This window comes from Nanorana parkeri, unplaced genomic scaffold (assembly GCF_000935625.1).
Source record: "Nanorana parkeri isolate BGI_ZX_2015 unplaced genomic scaffold, ASM93562v1 scaffold918, whole genome shotgun sequence".
NCBI lineage: Eukaryota > Metazoa > Chordata > Amphibia > Anura > Dicroglossidae > Nanorana > Nanorana parkeri.
This window is the reverse complement of record NW_017307186.1, coordinates 336570-359797: the sequence shown is the minus strand read 5'-3', so window position 1 is coordinate 359797 and position 23228 is coordinate 336570. Positions and strand designations below refer to the sequence as shown.

Genomic DNA, 23228 nt, shown 5'->3' with positions numbered 1-23228 from the left:
AAAATAGGCAAGCTACAGAAGATGGAAATGCAGACATATTTTGTGTACAAATAAAACAACAGTGTATCCATTGTGTTTACAAAGAGTTAAATAATTCTACCACTATCTCAAAACTTATTTGATAAGTTCTGCTAAAGTTGGTCTCAGAAAGGCATTCATAAAAAAGTTCTAAAAAAACCCCTAAATCAAATCAATATTCAGTGTTCACCTTTGCCGTCAAAATAACATCAATTCTCCTAGGTTTGCATAACCTTTTTAAGGAACTCGAGAGGTAGATTGGGGCAAACATCTAAAAGAACTAACCACAGTTCTTCTGTAGATTTAGGCTGCCTCAGTTGCTTCTGTCTTCCCATGTAATTATAAACAGCCTTAATGATGTTAATCTCAGAGCTCTGTGGGGGGCCATGCAATCTTTTCCAGTATTCCTTTCTCTTTTTTCACTGAAGATAGTTTTTCATGACTGGCTGTATGTCTAAGGTCATTGTCCTGCTGCAGAATGAATCTTGGACCAATCAGACACCTCACTAATGATACTGCATGATGGATAATTACACTGGTCAACACACTTTTTCTGGCATAAGGTATTCCAACAGTTTTAAGGTAATTTTGGGGTGCTGATTCCAAATCTGGCATGAGTTTTTGTCTATCACATCAGGTTTTTGAGATATCAAATATTGCATTTTCAATAAAAACAGCAAATTTATGCTCATATACGAATAGCTATACAAGCATACATACAAGAATAAGATAAGATAAGATACTCTTCTTTCATTTATAGAGTGTCCTATTGGGATTGAACCATATATATTTCTGTTGTGCAGTAATACACATTTCAAACTCCTTTTACTACTGTCAATAAAAAGTCTCCATTCACTTGAATCATATGCAGGCAGTCCCATATTGAGAAGAAGCCCTTCAACATCATTACAATAAACAAGTTGACCCTCTGAATGGAAGTACTTTCGCAGTGCTGCTTCTCTGTTACGATAAAAGGAGACACTAGTGCCAGGTCTGAGTAGTCCTTTCTCTTGCAGCCTGGAAGCCAACAATTCAGCAGACTGCTTTGGCAAATACAAATCTCTTACAAGATCATTCAATTCAGGCTGACTAAACAGAGACATTTTATCACAATCTGCATCAGATGGCATATATTCGATCTGAGCATCATCATCATCATCTGTAGAAGCAGGTAAACTGAGGGATTCAACATCAATCTCTGGTAGCTCAGTAAATACAGGCACAGGTATTTCCTCACAGTGCTCAACTGGTCATCTGGCAGATGGGATATCTGGGCATTGTAAGTGTTGTTTGTTTTTCTTATTGAAACCTTTTACATTGACAAGGCAGAAGTAGCAGTTATCCAAATGGTTTGTAGGTTCTCTCCAAACCATTGGCACACCAAACTTCAGCTTAGCATTCTTTCCTTTAGACCCTTGGTTCTTAACTGGCGGGTCGTGACCCAAAAGTGGGTCGCGACCACATGTCCAGTGGGTCGACACATGCCTTCCACTTTTCTAGGTGAGAGGCTCCTCGGCCTCCCCCTAGCGCAGCACTGTCAGTTCTCGCACCGAGCAGCCTTTCAAAAATATGATGCCCGGTGCCAAGTATCGTCGTGAGGTGGGGCTATGGCCGCGAGGGAGCTCCATCCATACGTGCATTGCTTACAGCTCATCACATTCTGGCTCCCGGCACCTCTAGGGGTGCACACGGGAGCTTTACAAGCAATACACATATGGATGGAGCTCCATCACAGCACAGCAGCCCACACTGCACCCCAGGTTGAGGATCCTCTCCAATTTCCGTGATGGCAACACAAACGCACCTCCCACCCACAGTTCGATCGCCTGCACCGGAAAGGGCAACATGGAGCATTGCAGTGCAACTTGGGCCACGACTTAATGACCGAGGACAAATGTGGGTCCCGAGGTTACACAGGTTGAGAACCACTGCTTTAGACCATGATTGCAAAGTTTCAACACAGGTTTTACACACTTTGTGAGGAGCCCAATTTTTGTCTTGGTCTCCAAGTCGTACTTTAAAGTAGGCAAGATAAACCTTCTTGACAAAGGTATTGATGTTGCGCCTTTGATTCTGCAAAGTGAAGCTGCCACAGATGTAGCAGAAGATATTTGGGTCATTACTGCATTTCCTTCTTTCGGATGTTGTAGCCATTGTTAGATCACGCTCCGCAGAAGGAAAATATCAAATAAATGTGATATGGGATATGGGATATCTACATAAAATGATATTATAAACACACTATCCTAAAAATACAGCACCATATTTTAATACTAAAGCAGTCACTGACTCGCAACAACTTTAAAAAAAGTCACTGACTTGCAACAACTTAAAATCATAAGTGACAAAGAGTTAATTTTGATAAAATCAATGAAAATGGGGTATGCCGGTAGCATAAAAAGGAGATGTGATAGAGCAAATCTGAGATCGGATTTGGAATCAGCACCCTGAAATTAGTCTAAAACAGCTGCAAAAGTCCAGGCCAGAATTTTTTTTTGTTTTTTTGTTGACCAGCGTTATCTGTATGCAATTTTCTGCATTCAGGAGACCATTAAATTTGACAAAATTCTCCATTCCATGTGGAGAAATGTTACCCCAAACCTGTAAAGAACTTCCACCAACCTTCTCTGTTGCCAGAAGACACTCATCTCTGTCCCCTCACCAGGCCTTCAGTGAACAAACTGCCTCTTTGCAGCCAAATATTTCAAATTTGAATTCATCATTCCAAACCCCCGCTACTATTTTTCTGCACACCTCTGTTTTCATGCATAGGCGAGTCTCTTGGCATTGTTTCCAGGTTGTTGTTTAGCACAAGTTTTACAAAAAAAATAACTGCTGCCCAAACTGCTGTGGCCTGAAGATGGGTGTGGCAGATTCACTGGTTTATGTAAGATCTGAGCTGATGGTACCACTGGATATATTTCAGTTGCAAAGGGGCGTCATCATGATGTGTCTATAATCTGCTGCACTAGGCTTCCCAGGCCAACCATTAAGTTTTTGGCCCTTAAAAGAGAACTATGAGACGAGTGCTTTTTACTCACCTCATAGTTCTAGCCAACCTGTGACAATGAGACTGTCACAGGTCGGCTCAGTAGATCGGGAGGTGAGCGAACACATACCTCTCGATCCTGTCACAGCTCTCTGCCGTGACAGGGGAGGGGCTGGATTCCCCCCTCCCCGCTCCGATCCGCCAGCGCTGACTGGCGGATCGGACGGGGGAGGGGGCGGGTACAGCTGGCTCTGGCTCTAGATAGGCACAGCCAGATGTCACTCACGCAGCTGGGCGGATCCAGACATAATTGTCGGGATCCGCTTCAGCTGCAGAGTCTCATTATACTGCGAGCTGTAGCTTGCGGTATACTGAGCTTAGGGTGATGGGAGGGCTCTAGTTTGTGTACTTCCATTACCCTAAGGAGAACTATGGGGAAAAGCCTTAACCCCATAGTTCTCCTTTAATATTTTCTGTTACTTTGTGCTTCTACAAATGAGCTCGGACTGCACATCTTGAAACACCAGGCTTTCTTAAAATGTCTGCATGTGAGAGACCTTGTTGATGCACTAAGACCTTTGTGTGTCTTATTTTTGTGCATTAGCACCTGTTTAATTAAGTGTTTTTTCATACACTGGATCATATGCTTGCAAAATCCCTAAAGGCTGGTTAACATCAGCTAGCTGCACTTTACACACAGCCACTGGTGTGTGGCTGAAAGGAACAATGTTAAACAGTGCACTAATACAGCACATAACACTTGTTACTTTTTTGTTAGAACTTTATTTATGTCACAAGTAACATTTCATATAGTTCTGTTCACTGCAGTGCATTGTGATGTGGTAAGTTCACGCAATACACATTGTGCCGAAAAAACAAAGGCTTCCTTTTCCAATGACATGCATTGCAATGCTTCAGCGTGAACTGACCACATTTTGTCTTTGCATTGGAAATACATCTGGTGTGAATGGGCTCTAATTGTGCAAGTGTACCTGGGAGAATTTATGTTTTAAAGGCAAAAGGTGGGCACTCCAAATATTGATTTGATTTAGTTTTTTTCTCGTTATACAATTTGTTGGTTATTTTTTGATACATAAAAAACCCTATTCATTTCATAAGTTGTGAAGCTCCTTCAGCTTGTAAGATTGAAACGAATGATTAAATGGTATCTAAACAGTGAATATGGTAAGATTTCACCTTGGCAAAGAATACCCTATCACGTGCCAGGAAAAAAATAGTAGAGTATTTTTGCCTGCATATGATTGGATAATGGAAATTAGCATAGCTTGACCTCATTTACTAAGCTAAAGGAAAATTACTTTTCAAAATGAACAACCTACTTGCCTTTAGTAAATCTTTCCCTCCTCTACTGTATCTATGGAGGGACCTATACTTGCTATCAAGACTGGACTTCAAACATGTCTGGTTAAGCTATTTCCATTACATGGGAACTCATGGGATTGTTAGATTACAAAACAAAGATAACATTGGGGTCTATTCACGAAGCTGCCAAAGGATATAGCCGTAGCCTCGGCCGAGTGTCATTCACTCGGCTGCCCTCGGCAGCTTCGTGAATAGACCCCATTGTTTTTGTTTTCTCTCATGCTCACAGGAAGTGACAAGGTCACTGCATTTCCGGCAAGGTCAGCAGGTATTTTCTGTGCTGAAAATGTTCTTAGTCTAATAAAAAATAATAACAAGCCACCAGAAATTTTTGTTCTTGGGTTTAGTTACCCTTTAAGTGATAAATGGGTTCTACACAGCATTAAGGCAAAATGTGAAAATAGTTTTAAATATTTCAATCTATTAAAGTATGTGAAGTTTTTTTTAGTGTGTGCCTATTTAGAAATAGAAAGAGACTCATATTCCTATTTGGTCTTCTGTATCCTTCCCTTGCTTGTGTGTGTTGGCCCCCACAGTTTAACAAAATAGAATGGTAAGCTAACTAGCTTCTAAAATTGATCCTTCTGTTATGACTAGAACAGACATTTGATTGCTTACTTTTTTAGGACAGGGACTTCTATTAATACTGTTAAGTACTCTGTAAAATGTGAAGTATAATGCTGCTAAATAATAAAATACATTTTATTAATGTGTTTTATGTAATTAAGATGTGCTTTAGGGTTAGTGATCAATTAAAGTGTAAATACATATAAAATGCAATATACAGTATGATAAAACATGTAGCATGATCAAGATATTTCTTGCACAGTTTTCAATTAATTTCCCTTTAATGAAGAGGACATAGTTCATAAGTAAATTAGTTTATATATGTATGAGCAAAACTTTCAACTGCATTTCCACTTGTAAATCATGCCATCTATCGCCAACTGTACTTATTAAACTGATGCAAACATTTTGAGATTATCAAGGGTAAACAACTTGATTGTGCAGCTTGGTAAACACTCACCATGCTTGAAACATATGATAATTCATGTATACAATGGTAGGTTGTTTTTTTAGCATTTACATTTTTATTATAACAAAAAAGAAGTCAGTATAATCTCATAGCAGTCAATTGGCACATGGAAAGAGTACACAAAATTACAAAGAGTATTTGTGAGGCAAAAGCACTGAAAGAGAACATATCAGTGGTAAACATCATACAATGGGGTGTTTTATATTGCTCTATCTGCACAATCCCTTTAGAGGCAATATTTTTCTGGTTGAATCTTCATACCTTACTTGACAATGTGTAAATATGATGCATAGGCATTTAACAATCATTCCTAACAATTCAATCAAGCTTTTGACCTAAATTTACTGGTAGATATTGCAAGAATATTCTCTGAGCACAGGCTGAGTCTACTGCTCCTGTTACATAAAAATAGGGTCTAATGTAGAGAGCCACTTAGCTAATGAATTCCACTAAATAGTGTACATCTTCAGTTACACAAACACATATATAAACACTCACTTTGATGAGTTCTGGTAAGAGGGAACAACATCAGCAAATTAAGGTGCCTGAAAAATGGAATCCATTGACACAAATTGAAAATGACAAATCGTGTGCAATTTCAGATGTTTGTGTTTTGAAAGAGTTATTTGCAAATCAACAAATGAAATTATGCTTCCTGTTATTCCAATCATTGTAACAATACTCTGTTAAATATTAGAGCAGAAACCAATAAATGTTCCCATGCCATAAGATGTAGACATGTGCGATTTGTTTAGTTCCAAATCGAAATTCGGACGAATTTTCGGAAATTCGGACATTCGGATGTATCCGAATTCCGAATTACAGACATAACGAATGCAAACGAATCCGAATTTCCATTTCCGAAATTCGGTAGCGTTAGTACGAACGTCCGTTTCGTTTTCTGTTCTTATTCGTTTCTTATTCGTTTCTTATTCGTTTCGTTCGTTGGAGCAAAGTGACATTAGAGAAGGAGAAAAATATTTTTCCCCCCTCAAATGTCACTTTTGCTGCAAACGAACGAATAAGATACGAATAAGAACAGAAAACGAAACGAACGTTCGTACTAACGCTACCGAATTTCGTCCGAATCCGGATTCCGAATCCGAATTGACTTTCACACCCGAATCCTGAAAAACGAAAAACACAAATCCGAATTTAAAACGAAACGAAACTAAACAAATTTTTTGGCAGTGCATCTGCACCTAGGCCCATATTGGAGGCTTATGTCCCACTAGACACCTTTCACTTTTCGCCCGGGGCCCGCGCCCCTGCTGCACCCTCGGTTGTTATGCCACTGCACCTTGTTAAAAGGTAGGATTATAAAGTGCTTTTGATAGGTAATGGCAGACACAGATTTAAAAAAACTGTGTTTCTTTTTTAAAGAATGCAAGTCTTTCTGTAACTAGAGAATATGGGAGAAGGGGTTAGAGAAGGGGCAGGTATTCAACATGATATCTCCTTCATTAACAGAACACCTTGTATTCTGGTGGGGATGCAACTGGAGCCCTTCACTCAGAGCCATAACCACTGCTCTCATCCAAACAGCACCTAAGAATCTAGCACTTTGTATAAGAGCCAACATGGAACAAGGTATGATTTTTATACTATGCAGGAGCCCTCCACACACAGTATACATATTATTAGGGCTAACTTACATAGCTATTACAGTATCTACAATACCATGTGTTTTAGGAGTACTGGTTGTTTAACAGTATTGTTGCTTGTCAAGTATATCTAAACAAATTGTTTTGATGCTTTTTTTTTAGCCTGTGATAGAGTAGAGAATGGCTAGAACCCAATTAGGTTTTAATAGCTGTCTGTGTCCTAATGGGGAGATTCATACTGTATATACCAGGGGTCTCAAACCTCCGGCCCTCCAGCTGTGGTGAAACTACAAATCCCATGAAGCATCTATTTTCGGGAGTCGTGGCTGTGAGAATCTTGCAATGCCTCATGGGATTTGTAGTTCCACCACAGCTGGAGGGCCAGAGGTTTGAGACCCCTGGTATTAGACATGTGCGATTCGTTTCGTTCCGAATCAAAATTCGGACGAATTTTCGGAAATTCGGACATTCGGATGTATCCGAATTCCGAATTACAGACATAACGAATGCAAACGAATCCGAATTTCCATTTCCGAAATTCGGTAGCGTTAGTACGAACGTTCGTTTCGTTTATGTTCTTATTCGTTTTGTTATTCGATTCTTATTCGTTTCGTTCGTTGGAGCAAAGTGACATTAGAGAAGGAGAAAAATATTTTTTCCCCCTCAAATTTCACTTTTGTTGCAAACGAACGAACGAAACGAATAAGAAACGAATAAGAACATAAACGAAACGAACGTTCGTACTAACGCTACCGAATTTCGTCCGAATCCGAATTCCGAATCTGAATTGACTTTCACACCCGAATCCTGAAAAACGAAATAGCACAAATCCGAATTTAAAACGAAACGAAACTAAACGAATTTTTTGGCAGTGCACATGTCTACCTGGTATATACTTTCATATACAGCATACCTAATATGAGGGCTAACTTACACAGCTATAACAGAATCTACAATAAAATGTATTCCTAGAGTTTATCTTTAAGAACTATCTGTGTATTTATGGCAAGGACTTTAGAAAGCATACTTAAATGCTGTTTCTAGGTGGCTGTAGAACATATTATTAACACATTGTACACATCTTTACTGCAGATTCCTGGTTTATTGTACATCAAATGTTTTCAGTATTTTCATTTAGGGCATTACTTTAATGTAATCCAGCTGCTGGTTGGAAAAAGTGCAACAAATAATTGATTCCACGGAAGAGTCCAGCTTTTACAGGTTATAATTGTTCTATATAGGCCCCAGCTAAGCTATAAAACAACGGATATGAGTGCAGACTTAGCAAAAGGAGCATAAAGAATGATTCTCATGGCTCCATCCACTTTCCATAAATAAGAAAAACGTATGCTTTTTTTTTATTTCTAAAGAAAATTATGACATATATACAATGTCACAGTACAATGCAGAATTTTGATTGAGAACTCTAATTCTGCTCCTATCCAGGGTGTTGCCTCAGGTGGAATTTCTTTGGGTCAGTTTCGGGTTTGCACCAGGCAGAACAGCATGGTCTCTCCTGCCCCCTTTCGCCAGAGCATCCCTGTTTGCTAAGATCATGGAGGGGAGAAGTGTAAGGGCCATAAACATGTCCCTGCCGAGCTCTTCGCCACCTGGGATGCTCTGGCTGGTGTACCGCTCAGCCCCTGCCAACCAGCGATGTCACTGGTTGCCAGGAGCTGAGCAGTATGCTCTGACTGGTTTCCTACTCAGCTCCTGGAAACCAGTGACATCGGATGATGCCGAGGCCACTCCCCCTTCCTCCACCCCCACACTTATAGCGTACACCAACAGCAGACCCCCCTTCCACCTCAGGTGATGAAAAGACTAGTTACACACCTGCCCCTATCAGTATAACCTGGCTAATTATAATGCATTGTTCCTTCCAAATTTTACTCCACTAAAGCTGTGGTACCCATATTTTATACTGTCATGGATTAAACGGCTATATGCTATAAGTGGTGATAAATTTTGTTTGTGTCTGTGATATTACCCAACAGAACTTGTTGTAGAGTTGTCCAATGTGTAAACAGGAATGCTTTGTATATTTTTTTTATTTTTTTTTATGAAAAAATAAACACCTTGAGGTTGATTTACTAGAGGCAAATTGGTTGTTCACTTAGCAACAGGGATTTTCTTTTTGTAAGGGTATTCTACCTTAGCTTGGTTAAACAGCTAAAGCTCTGCTGACTTTCATCATCCAATCATGTCCTAGCAAAATCACAGTTTTTTTAATTTTCCTAGCAAATGATTGGATATTCTTTTAGTAGCGCTCATCCCCAAAGGAGCCGCTGGATGAATGGGTCTTCCACAGCCTGTCTAGGGATTTATAGTAACCTGGCTGCCCCAATAGCACTTACCACCTCCAGTGGCGACCAACAAAGCCAGACAGAAGATAAAAGCTGAATTTCTTTTATTGCTGAACTTCAGGGAGAGAGGGTCAGGGCCAGGAACACCCAGGATGAGGTAGACTTCTTTAAGCAATAGAACAGAGTAACTGCTGCCATCACAGACTAGGACCTTTAAGCCAGACACAGCAATCTGTGCAGAGAACATCAGGCAAAGCAGTACATCAGATGTCCTCATACATGTTCATCTCCAGAAAAAGTAGCTGACCACTGAGCCTCCAGATTCAGGCCTCAGTGTCAGTATAAGGCTAGTCCCCAGGCTTCAGGCCCAGCCAGTTCAATCAGTCAGCAGCCGGGGGAGGGAGACTCACCGTTACTTCAGGCACACTGAGCATTATATCCTCTCCCAGCATGCATCACTGGCCTGTACCTTCCAGTGATTAGCCAGGAGACACCAATGCTCAGAACAATCCCTATTGGCTGCTCTGCTCTGTGGCACAAACACACCCAGCAACAGGCAGATGCAGCTTCCATAGATTGTTCTGGAGAAATTAGATGAACTACAGATCAATCTCAGACTAACTAAAGTCTGAGAACAACTACATACATATATCCATTTTTTGGGGGATTCTGTGCTGTATTCACAATTTTCTATCAAATTTTAAAAGCATGTTTGCCATTTTACCTCTAATATTCTTGTAAATAGAAGTCTCAGCCTTAAATATGTCAAATATAATTTATACCTCACTGAACATATTAGCTAAAATGCATGTTTCATTACAAGAAAGATATATATTAAAAAAATGAACAGAAGTGGTACCTATCTGTTATAATTCTGTACCATATATATTTGAAAATTGAAGAGCTCTGTCTGTCTTTATAGAGCCACACTGTGCTACTCTGAAGGGGATTAAATGAAAAGAGGAATCTTTTCCCGTTTCGGGAGTAATATCTTTCTTTTAAATCTAAAGCACCTTGTTGTACTACAATTTAAAGGCTGCAATACAGCGGGCTGATAAGTCTATAGCTTTTCCCAGAGCCTGTGTCATTTATGAGAACTATCTATTCATTTATATCTGATGGGTTCCCCCAAAAAAGCAGATGTGTTTGCCACAGTGGACAACATGACCTTTTAGGAAATATGAAATTTTACTCCCTTGTCTTATGAAATTTTAATTTAACACATATGCTGCCACGGTTACATTTCCAATGCTCCTGACAATTTCACAAGTGAACTCTTGATGTTTTATGATAATTTTCTCACAATTGTACATCACTGGATACATCCTGCAGGCTTAATCCCTTTTCTCCCTTTCTTGTATCTGTGTATTTGCTTCATTTCTGCCCTTTGCTGTCACATCTGAAGGTAATACTTTTTGAGATCTTAAAAGCACATGAGGATCATCTGCAAACACCTACAAGCAGAACACCGGCAAGGAGCAGCTGTATTATGGTTTTTAGCACAGGTAGTTTCAATATTGCTGTTGCCATAATTACAGATTTTCATTTTTATGATGCTGAGAATCACTATTACTATTATCATAATTTTTAAATTAATCTAGGTTATTAGAAAGTGTTAAATGCAGGACTAAAATCAGATCTGGTAAATATAGCAAGCAAGCCCACATGTAAGAAGCAAACCTTCCACATTCTTAATTATATATCGGTCTCTGTACAGTACCAACAAGTCAACAGAAGGGGCTACTCTATTATATAGACAGCCCATGCAAAGCACAGAACTCCAGCTTATTAAAATAGGAACACATATGTATTCTGGAGATGAGGAAAGAAAAACTGAATAGATGGATTCAGCCACCACTCATTAGCAAACCTTAAAATACTGCTACATCACGCCAAAGATAAAATGTATATCACTGAACAAAAAGATAACACACAAAATGTTTTTTTAAAACAAGGTCAAATGTTATTGTAATGTAATCCACAGTAATACACATGAAGAGCCTTGTGTCTATTTTAAGATACATGGCTTGGTATGCCACAAAAAAAACTTTTCTGAGGGACACATGGGCTTAGATTAAGTAAGTGTCTAGTCTAAGCCCAGTTTTTTGAGGGAGCAATCTAACTTTGTTGTGCCTATTAAATAAAACACTGTTGCTGGTAGAGGTTTACTTTGGGAGCAACACATCCTAGGAGAACTCCTTTATCTTGCTGTTTTCTGTTTTTCTAGTTTATGATTTAAGTTGTATGGCATAGACTATCCAAACTCTTTTTAAATAAAAATGTATATGCAAACAGGAAAGTGAACAGAAAAAAATGTGTAAATATTGAATATAACTTTGCTATTTGATTAAAACAAAGCTGAATAGAAAACAAGAGGTTACACAAACCCAAGTATAGGGCCTGAATTACTAAGGTCATACACTCCCTCACTGAGCTCAAATCATTTTATGGACCTAGGACTATGGAGACCCCCCTTGGACCTCTTTGGGTTACAAGGAACTATTATCCCTGGTTTATGTGTGGAGTGCACGTAAGTTTACGTGACCCTGTGCCCATTATTGGTACAGGGTGTGAATCCAGCAGCACTGAAGGAGGTTCATTCTGGACTAAGACTCCCATTTACCTTGTTAGTCTGTTAGTCTATTTGTCCATTTGTGTGATTGGGTTAACAATGGGATTAATTTAACTCTGACACTAGGGGGTTGATTTACTAACCTTATAAACACGCCACGAACAAGTATACACCTCTGTAGTGTGTTCCCTCCCAGCATGATCTATTGGTGGAATCTAGACACCTTTGTAGTGTGTACACACCCAGCAGGTGTGTTGTGCATGAATTGCAAGGTGATGTTGTGTAAATTAGCTCTATGTTGTGTTGCTTGTGTTGATGAATGCAGTAATGTAAATGCATGAGCTAACCATTTTTGTCTAAACTGTGAAGCAGCATTATATATGCATCATGTGCATGATTTTTCCATATATGGCATTAGTGGAAATATGCTTTTAGAGACTTTTTGGTTGATAAATACGTTTTGCTGTGTGAAAATCACACGCACCTGGTGCATGCGTGTGTTTAGGGTAGTAAATCACCCCCTAGATGTAGCTGAGTAAATTAACAGATGATAGACACTCAGGAGACAATCCCATCATATGTGTCTTATTTCACCCTACTCTTTAATTAAGGCACCTGGAGGGAATGGTTTACTTGCATTATTTGAAAGTCTGATTGTATTATCTTTTGGAGTTCCAGAACTGTATATATATACTGAGCTGGTTTTCAATAAAGTCAGTTCCTGTTTTTACTTGAACATTGGTGTTGTTTGATGTTTTGCGTAAATTTTTATTATTTTGTGAGTTTAGTTTTCTGTCCTTATATATTGGTTTCGTCCAGGTTTGGGCTGAGGATGCTAGAATTCGGGCTCCAGCCGAGAGGAAGCTACATAGTGACATAGGCATCCAGTCATGGTGCCGTGCGGTCCGTTACACAAGTACTCATGAAAATGCCCAGTATTTGCACTGGTGCATCTGTACTTAATAATACATTGCTGTATAATGGTTATACATTGCTGTATAACCATTATACAGCAATGCAGAATACCACCAGCTATGCAGAACTGCAAGTCCCAGCAATAAATTATAATGAAAATCAGCCATGCTAAATACCACCAGCTTCTCCCACCAAACTCCCCCCCTTCCCGGTCCAGCCTTCACCCACACCAGACTTACCTGACTCATGCAGCACCTTCTTTCGCATCTCAGTGGCCAGGGGTGGGACTAAGTGGAAAGAGTCCTCTCCCACACAGCAGAATGTGCTGCCTGGCAGTGCCTGCATCACATTGTGCTTGACAGGTGACAGATCACTTGTACAGCCTCTCCATCCACGATGCACAGCCACCCGTACATGTCCCGCTTCTACTGCTGCGGGGGGCAGAGCGGCGGGAAGAAGCAGAACTATGGGGTGGTGGCATGAGGGAGCTGCGGGCCCTTTTCTTCCTCTCTGGGCCCTTCCCAACAGGCGGAACACCAGGGCCCGGTCACAATTGCGGCTCCTGCGACCCTGGTAATTCCGCCAGTGCTCGCCAAAACTGACTGGCTTCAAAGAATGCAGTGTGCCTTGCTGTCTCTGGTTTATTACTCCCTGAGTAAATGACCCAAACCAATTATGCAGGTTAGAAAATCAGAGCAAAGTCAGAGACCTTGATTTGTATATTTGTGCCCTGAAAATATTGACTCCACTGCATCGGCAAGAAAGCTAGGCAACAATCCTCTTTAGGAGTCCTCAATGGCGAGTGTAGTAGGTTTAGTACAAGGTCCTATTTGTTGCAACTGAAATTGATTGAATGTTGTTAAATTTAGTATAAAATATCTTAGGCTCACCCTGTGTCAGACCCAGGTGCCACATGCTTTGTGTATTGTTAAGCTTCCATATGTTACATTTACTGGATAAAATGCATATGATATAGATATATAATCGTTTATATTTATATTGTATATATAGGGGTCTATTCACAAAGCTGCCGAGGGCAGCCCAGTGAATGACCGATCAGAAGTGAAGTGAGCCGAACACTGTTCGGCTATTCACTTCAGGCTGGTACGGCTGATTTCAGGCGTACATCGGCTGAAATCAGCCGTACATCGGCTTGCTTCGTGTGGCTTCGGATCAGCCGAACATGCTCAGCATGTTCGGCTGACCCGAAGTGCAGAAGGAGTTCGACTCAGCCGATCCAACATCTGGATCGGCTGAGCCGAACCTCCGGCAGGCTTCACACTGCTGTTCGGGCTATTCTGAAAGATCCCGAACAGCAGTGAGAGAATAGCCGAATGCCGCCGAGCGGCATTTGGCTCGGCTGTTCTGCTCGGTCCCTCAGAGGCACCGAGCAGAACAGAAAAAGAGTGAAAAAAGTAGAAAAAAGTAAATAGAAAACGATTGTGCAGAGCTAGCAGTGACAGCTAGCTCCGCCCAATAGTTTCCTATTGTCCGGCGGCTCTGCTGCTGTAAAAAAAAAAAAGTTAAAAAAATGTAAAAACTCTCCCTGGGGCCCCGGGAGCCCCCCGCTCCCGGCCGCCAAGGAGAGAAACACAGCTGTGTCTTTTTTTCTTCATTCTGGCACGAGCGATGTCAGAATAGAGGAAAAAAAAAATTCCCATTCAAAAGCATTGAGAGTTTACTATTGGCTATTTCAATTTGCAATAGCCAATAGTAAACTAGCATTGTTCCCGCCCTCTGCTGGTGGACCTGGTGGGGAACTGCAGAAGAGGGCGGGTACAATGCTAGTTTACTATTGGCTATTGCAATAGAAATAGCCAATAGTAATGTCCCAATGCTTTTGAATGGGATTTTTTTTTTTTTCTCTATTCTGACATCGCTCCGTGTCAGAATAAAGAAAAAAGACACAGCGGGGTTTTTCTCCTTGGCGGCCGGGAGCAGGAGACTCCCGGGGCGCCAGGGAGAGTCAGATGCTTGGAGATCAGTGTCCCTGGTTAGCAACCAGGGACGCTGATCTCTCTGAAAGTGGCCGGAGCCAGCCGTAAGATCACGGCTGGCTCCGCCCAGCTGTCAGAAGCAGGCTGTCGGCCGGCCAATGGCCGGCCGCTCGGCCAGCTTCGTCTTTCAGCACGGCTCAGCGCTCGACTGAGTCGCTCGGCCGTGATCGGGAGCTGTACGGGCTATTGTGAATAGCCCGTACAGCACCCCCTCGGTTCTCCTGAACCGAAGGGGTCCTGGTGCCGAAGCTAGCCGAAGGATCGGCCGAAGCTACGGCCAGATCCTTCGGCAGCTTTGTGAATAGACCCCATAGTGTTTGCTTTACAGCATGTGTGTCTCCTTGTACTAAACAGACTTTAAACGCAGATTTATCTTTTTATGTTTATTTATTCTTAAATCACAGTTGTTATTGCCTCAAAGGACCTGCCAAAATTCATCATTGGTTATATCATTTTTTTGACGTATTTGCTATAAGTAATATTCACAAGATGATCTAAAGAAATGAACAGGACATCAGTGAAGGTATAGTTGTACAGACTATTTTTAAAATGTATCCGGATGGCTACAATAAATTAGATTCCTTTCAGTCAGTTATGTTGTAACACAGAAGCAAAATGTCACAGTATGGTTTCTTAAGCTAACATCTGCTCTGGAAAATAATCCTAACCTTCCTAAAGCAACTATATAATGGATTTTTTTATGTTTTCATGCATATAAAATAAATAAACAGTAGCAAGTAAAATTGAAATAAAATGCAAAATATTTTTAGTAAGGCTTTATTTCAAGTATCTCAAAGACAAAACAATTTTGTTCCGGATAGAGGAAATTAAACGTATTTGCGGCATTTGTCCCTTTGGACAAATGGCGCAAATAAATTTACAGGGTTGTTCACTAAAGGGTGAAAAGTTTGGAGAAGTCAGGAGAAGTGAACAATCTAGGACAAAATAGCTGAACTGGAAAGTGAGCTGAATTGGGGAAATTTTCCAAGTCAGCTATTTAGTCCTAGATTGTTCACTTCTCCTGCCTTCTCCAAACTCTTCAACCTTTTGTGAATAACCCTGTATATGTCCTGTAAGAAGTAAGAATAAATCTTTCCATACTGAGGGGAAATTTACATAGTTACATAGTATTTGAGGTTGAATAAAGACATTAGTCCATCAAGTGCAACCTATTAGGATCTCATTCTAGGAGTACCTGTGCCCCTGTATATTACGGTCCCTTAAGAAATCGTCCAAAAGTTTCTTGAACAATTCCACATTATTTGCTGAAATCACCGCCTGTGGCAGTGAGTTCCAGACCCTAACTGATCTTACTGTGAAGAACCCCCTTCGCCCCTTGTGCTGGAATTTTTTTTCCACCAATTTTAGGTGGTGGCCTCTAGTTTTTGTAATGGAGTTAATTTTAAACAGTTTATCGCTAATGTTGCTACCACCATTGAACATCTTGTACATGGAAATCATATCCCCCCTTAATCTCCTCACCTCTAATGTGAACATGTTTATATTTAGTAGCCTTGTCTCGTAGCTCTGGTCCTCCATACCCCTAATTAGTTTGGTTGCCCTCTTTTTGTATAGTTGTTACCAGAACAGTTGTCCTCATTGGAAGATTTCCCCTCAGCTCTTTTTTTGGTGACAGTTCTAAAAGTTTGTATTTCTCATCATGTTATTTCCTAGTGACAATGGTCACCAGGTCAAATAAACAGGGTGAATTTTCCCAGTGGGAACATAGACAGCAATACAAATTTAACAGGGGTTCTAACACTTTACCACCCAATTGAAAAAATGTGAATGTATGGCTACACATTTACTCAAACTTGCAAAAAAGGTGATTAACTATATTTTAAATAAGATGAACATTCCACTGAAATAAAAATAAAATCCTATTCTGATCAGTGTAATACATTACAAGGATTTAGGCAAATGTTATTACAGAGTCCTACCTGCTGTCATTTGCATTGAAACTGTGAAATGTATTCCACTCACATTTTAGTTTCTACATCCACTTTCTGTTTCCTGAGCGCTGAGAGGGTTTTTCCTGCTACCAACAGATGCTCACTCCCAGTGTTGTTATAAGAGAAAAACCATAGGGAAGAGCAGTGAGCCAATCGTTTGAGCAGGAAAGTACTACTATTTGAGAAGCCTGTATCCAAAATTGTACAGAATCACCCCCCATAAGAAAGATTTTTTTGCCACTTTTTGAAAATCATATTTGGAAATTGAATTAGAAAAGTAAATTTTATAAACTTTTTCAAAGATTTAAAATGTTTAATTTAACAGAAAATTAGAAAAAAAATGCCTTGGAAAGCAAGTATGTAAGGGTTATAAAAATGTTAACAAAAATTAGTTATTATGTTTATTTAAATTAACTCTACCAGTTTTTGAACTAATAAAAACCTGTAAGAACATTTTTCTTTTCTCCAACCTACTGTAGGGTTAAAATAAAAAGTACAGGAAATGCTGCCCTAGGCAGACAATCATTTTCTTGCTTTCATTTTGCAACCTGCTATATAAAATCAGGTTTTAAAAATAAGCCCACAATCAATGTTTTTCAAAAGCTACATTTCTAGTTAAATAATAAAAGCTAGATTAAAGGTTTTCAATAGTATCAAACAATTGAGCAGGCACAAATACTAACTGGTATGTACAATGGTAGAATAGTAATGCATTTTTTATTTAAGAAAATTGTATCAAAGACAAATGAAGTAAAATAAAGATATTGCCTTAAGTTTTGCTTCAGAGAACTATACAAGGCAACTGACTGATTTGTTATGTGCAGCAGCTCTACTTTTAGTATACTTTTCCTTTCTTCATTTTTCATAAATTAGGCTTGATGTGAAAATTTTAAATTGTATAATTTTCATCCAGACCTTTTCTAAGTGATGCAACATTTCTTTATATTACTTAGCCTTATGAAATCCAAGTGGATTCAGTTGAAATACATAAGCCTAAACATTAAAAAGAGTGAAAGATATTTCATTCTAATTTATTTTGTAAGAAGATATGAACGGATATGAAATTGAAAATGAGTATAAGCACAAACAAGCAACTAGATATCATTAAGCTGACAATTTTGAAAGGACAGATGGTTTGGAGGCTGTGCAGAACACTTGTACATGCCATTATGATTTGCAGAAATTCTCTTGCACATGTATTGTTACTGTATTATTAAAAAAGTTAATCTGTTGCTATGTAAAATGTAACATTCTCAAACAAATCATTCTAATCCTGAGGGGTTGATTATATGACAAAGGCTTCAATGCAATAATGTTCTTCCATTCCCAAAATGTTAGTTCTGGATGGTGATAGTTCTTATTTCACATTCCCAAATAAAGATAGTAAACCAGAGTTTAAAAAAACACAACTTACCATTATCAGCAAACAAGCAGTTTTCAATGCAGAAAGGCTTTGTACAAAAGGTCCATACCATAAAACAAAAAAAACAACTACTCATCTGAGCCCATAACTAAACTTATGCAAATTCCTGACTAACAAGGTGCCCCAAATGTTTCTCAAAACAAACATGCAATGATGTACAAAAAGTTTGTTTTCTCCATAGCAGTCACAAATTCTGGAGCCCTTCACCATGTGTAGGTGAGAAAGACAGGTGTCACATTTACAACATCCACAATCATGCCAGCCAGAGCCTCACATACCCTTCCACCTCTGCTTAGACCTGTGGAAAGTAGCACATCTTGCCAACACATAGTGGATGCATGACAGTGCCTCAGCTTTCCCTTGATCGGCCTCTGGCCTGTGTTCTACCCACCATCCACATTTTTGCTGAGCCAGAAACCACATTGTGACCCTTCGTTCCAAGCCATCCACCATAGTGGACAATGGTCTGTAATCACTCGGAACTGTCTGCTCCAAACATAATCCAATAGCCATATACTCAGGTATTATGGGGTTTTATGAGGCATCAGACTTCAACTTTGTTAAAACCAACATCAATGTCTTGTTTCAAATAGGTAAAATACATAAATAATATTAAAACAATCTTTGCATACATAATTCTCCTCAATGATGCCTCCTGCTTCCATATTTGCAACATAAAAATAGTGTTCATCCTCTTAAACACATACATTCTTATTTGAAAAATGCAGTCCATTCATAAGGATAAAATATAGTCCTGTGGAGCTTTGGAGTAAATTGATGCTCCAAAGATAATATTTAAATGACTCTAGTGCCCACTTATGGCCAGACACTCCTTTCCCACAATTGAAAAGGTCCTCTTTGCAGGGGTTAGTTTCCAAATGAGGTATGCCACTGGATGTTTTTCCCCATTCATTTTCTGGAACAAGACTGCTCCAAGGCCAACAACAGAGGCATCTGTTTGTGCAAGAAATTCTTGATTGAAGTCAAGGGTGTTTAACAATGGTTCCCCTCCTTGCCTACCCAATTCACCATTGAGGACTTGGTCCTTTTGGTGAGACCAGTAAAAGCTGGTATAATGGCAAACGTAGAGTAGGAAAGAACCATAGGTAGTATACTACAATCGCTAAAAAAAGGCTCCAATCTATTTTTTTGACACTGGCTTGGGACAACTTTTAGTTACTTCAGTCGGTCCATTAAGAGGTTTATGACCCTGACCTAATGCTGTAGTCTAAATACGATGCTACTTCCAGGTCTATTACGATTTTTTGGGGGATTGGCCGTAAATGGGCCGTACAAATGAAATCTAAAACTGCCTGTAAAATCTGTAGGTTCAAATCCAAGCCAAGGCTGAAACATGACAACATCATCTAGGTATGTTGAAGCATATTTGTTGTGGGGCTTAACAATGTAATCCATCATTCTTTGGAATGAGGCCAGGGTCAAATAGGCAGACTACACACTGGTACAGCCCATCTGATGTCACAAAAGTTGCCTTTTCCTTTGATCTGTTTGTTAAGGGAACCTGCCAATACTCCTCAATAAGGGTGGTAATACTCCTGAAGGGACCCAACCTTTCAGAGTATGAAATCAGCATTACATTTGGATATGTAATTTAAGAATTTTCTGTGTTTGCAGAATCTCAGGTGCCATTTGGCTTCGGGATGGGCTCTATGGGACCTGACCACTCACTGTTAGATTTCTCTATAACTCCCAGGGCTTTCTTTACCTTTCCTGAAATGAGCTTCAGGTACCTAATAAGGTTTTAAATTTACATTGATCTGAGGCTCAGTCACAATGTAAATGTAAATACAATTTAAATGTAAATTACGTTAGTTTGGTCAGGTATTTCTGAAAGAACCTTTTTCTGCAAGGAAGCTCTCTCCTTCTGAATATAAGTTGCAGACAGAGTCTCTTAATTCCTAACTGTGTGTATACTTTTCACCAGTGGTACTTTAGGGTTACTTTCTTCTGATAAAGCCTCCAAATCAGGTTTGACCTACCATCGGTGCAGCCAGTGCTGCTGCCCCAGGGTCCAAAGCTGTGGGGCCCACTGACAGGGGCGGACTGGGCTTAGGGGGTGCTATAGAGAATCAAATGAATAAAAGGCATATTATATACATAGAAGGGAACCATTGTGCAGAGGAAGGCATAGGATAGGAGGGGAACCACACTGGCAGTGCTCTAAAAAGACTTACCCAGCAGAAGGAGAAGATACAGCAAGTAGCTAAAGCAGGGATGTAAGCCGTCCAGTGCTGACATACAAAAATGACAGCTTGCACCCAAACCCAAAGCTCTTGTACAATCTACTGTGCAGCAAGAGACTAACAAACAGGCAGCTGCCTCAGCTGCAGTGCAGCAATAGACTGACAGGTAGCTGCTTCAGCTGCAGTGCAACAAGAGACTAACAGGCAGGCAGCAGCCTCAGCTGCAGCCCTACAAGATTGCTAAAGGCTCCTGGCTTTGCAGATTGGAGCTGTGACTAAAACACAAAGACCATGCTATGCTTAAAGAGATTCTGGACCGTATGATTGCCCAGGGACCTCCTAACCCACCAGCAGGTGGGATAAAATGGATATGCACAAGCAGTTGTCTACAGGAAATTACCCTAGATGATGATGTGGAGAACTATCTGCTGGCGTTTGAATGGACAGCCATGCGGGAAGGTTGGCCTCCAGAGCAATGGGCTGGAATGATTTCCCCCTTTCTCCTTGGAGAAGCACAAAAAGCCTGGAAGAGGAGGCTGTTGCAGACTACTCCAAACTAAAAGAAGAGATCCTGGCCCGGCTAGGTCTGACGGCAACCGTAAGGGCCCAGTGCTTCTACAATTGGAGTTTTGAAGAAGGTAAAGCTCCCAGGTCCCAGATGTTTGACCTAATTCATCTGGCTCGGAAATGGTTTAGACTGGAGATTCAGAGTCCTGCACAGATTATGGAAATCCTTGTGCTTGACCAGTATGTGAGAGAGCTTCCATGTGGCCTCCATGAGTGAGTCACTCAGGGAAGCCCCCTGAACTGTTATAGTATGGTAGCACAAATAGAACAATATCTGTCTGCAAAAGACTTGGATCGATCTGTTACGAGGTCAAATGGTAGGACCCCGAGATCGGGAAACCGGAAGAGTGGATTGGAAGCAGACTTCGGATCGGAAGCCCACTTGTCCAAAACATACTCTAGAAGCCAATTCCCTAGGAGAGGGGACCGCTCTAGGACAAACTCCATGACATGTTTTGAGTGTGGTGCAAATGGACATGTCAGGGCGAGGTGCCCTAACCTTCCTGAGCCAATGCAGTGTGGACTAGGGGAGGATTGCACGAACTTATGTGGACTTATCGGTTTAGCAGCCTAGTGGAAGGTGGACATACCTTTTGAGTACCTGTAATGTTGGACAAACAAGAGGCAGTGGACCCTGTGGACTCTGGCAGTGAGTAAACTAGTGAAACCTGGTTAGGTCCAGAAGCATAGAACCATAGGGGTGCTCTGTATTCATGGGTGTACTGTACGGTATCCTACTGCCATTATCAAGGTAATTCCTCATCTCCTATATTCTTTAGTCATAGGAAGGAATTTCCCTGACTTCTGCACTCTTTTACAAATCTCTGTAATAGTAGAACAAGGGGAGACCTGAGGCAGAGCTGGGAAATACGAGTGTCCATGACCTTTTTACTTTTACTCATCCTGACTTGTATACCTCTAACCCAAAAAGATGTAAAACAAGATGGGAACACAGGGAGAGTAGGCTGATATTTTATAGGGCTGTCAATGAAGTCCTGTTAAATCAGCATTGGAAAAATCCGGGAGAGGCGGGGGCCATGCGGCAGACTGAAGACGAGGTAGAGGGTGGTAAACAAGGACCTGACCCAGAAGCATCTAGTGAAGTTGATGTGGAGGATAATGGCATCCTAGATATTTATGGTAGCAGCTTTGGGTGAGACCAGGCAACTGATCCCCTGTTGCAGGAAGCCAGGAGCAAAGTTATAGAGGTTAGTGGCAGGTGTAACAGACCTATCCCTATTTTTGCCTCAAGAATATTGCAAAAGAGTTGGTTCAGATGTTCTCATGGGTGGGGATACCGAAGGCATTGTTCACAGATCAGGGGACACCATCTGTTTCCCGTATTATGAAAGAGTTGTGTCAGCGGTTTAACATAAAGACTCTGATAACCTCAATGTACCACCCCCAGAGAGATGGGTAGGTGGAAAGGTTTAACTGTACCCTAAAGGGGATGTTGAGAAAATTTGTTAGCAGAGATAGAAAAGATTGGGACTTGTTGCTTCCTTACCTGTTGTTTGCCCTTCGGGAGATTCCCAAAAGCTCCATGGGCTTTGCCACATTTAAGCTTTTATATGGTAAACATCGCAGGGGTATACTGAATGTCCTAAAGGAAACTTGGGAAGAGCAGAGAGTACCCAGGGCTAATGTGCTCCAGTATGTTGAAGATATCCGGGTCTTACTATGACCAGAGAGCCATGGCAAGATAGTTTGAAATGGGGGACAGGGTGGTGGTTTTAGTACCAACCACAGAGAGGAAACTTCTAACACAATGGCAAGGACCCTATGAAGCTTTGGAGAAAGTGAGCCCAGTAAATTATTAGGTTAGTCAACATGGATTACGAAAGAGAAGGGCTGTGTTTTACATAAACCTTCTTAAACCGTGGAGGACTAGAGAGGCCTGAACAGCCACAGTGGGTGACACAAAAGCTGATCCACAGTCTCCAGGACTTTCAGTGACAATCACTCTAGAACTGACACCTGAGCAAGTAGAGGAGGTTAGACACTTGGTGGAGAAGAATAGAGATGTCTTCTCCCCCAACCCAGGCCGAACCCGAGTTTATTTTTGTGGAGGCAGAAGTTGGGATGGTGTATGCATTGATTTGCCTCCACAAAAATACATAATTGTATTACACCCAAAATCCTGACTCATTCAGATCAACACAACAGCTACTATCTGAGCATTTATAGAGTTCCTTTTTTGGCATAAGGCAACACCAGTAGTCTAAAGAAATAAATATTAAATTTGCCTATGTAATATTTCAT

The 23228-nt window shown here is 40.6% G+C and overlaps 1 protein-coding gene across 1 annotated transcript in view; it reads right to left on the bottom strand.

Annotated features, from left to right (window-relative positions):
* The window catches only part of NAALADL2 (N-acetylated alpha-linked acidic dipeptidase like 2), a 430657-nt gene that overhangs the window by 270080 nt on the left and 137349 nt on the right, over positions 1-23228 (bottom strand). The window contains exon 10 of the mRNA XM_018566102.1: positions 10572-10587. Within this exon, the coding sequence (XP_018421604.1) occupies positions 10572-10587 (16 nt within the window). The remainder of the gene's footprint in view (positions 1-10571; positions 10588-23228) is intronic.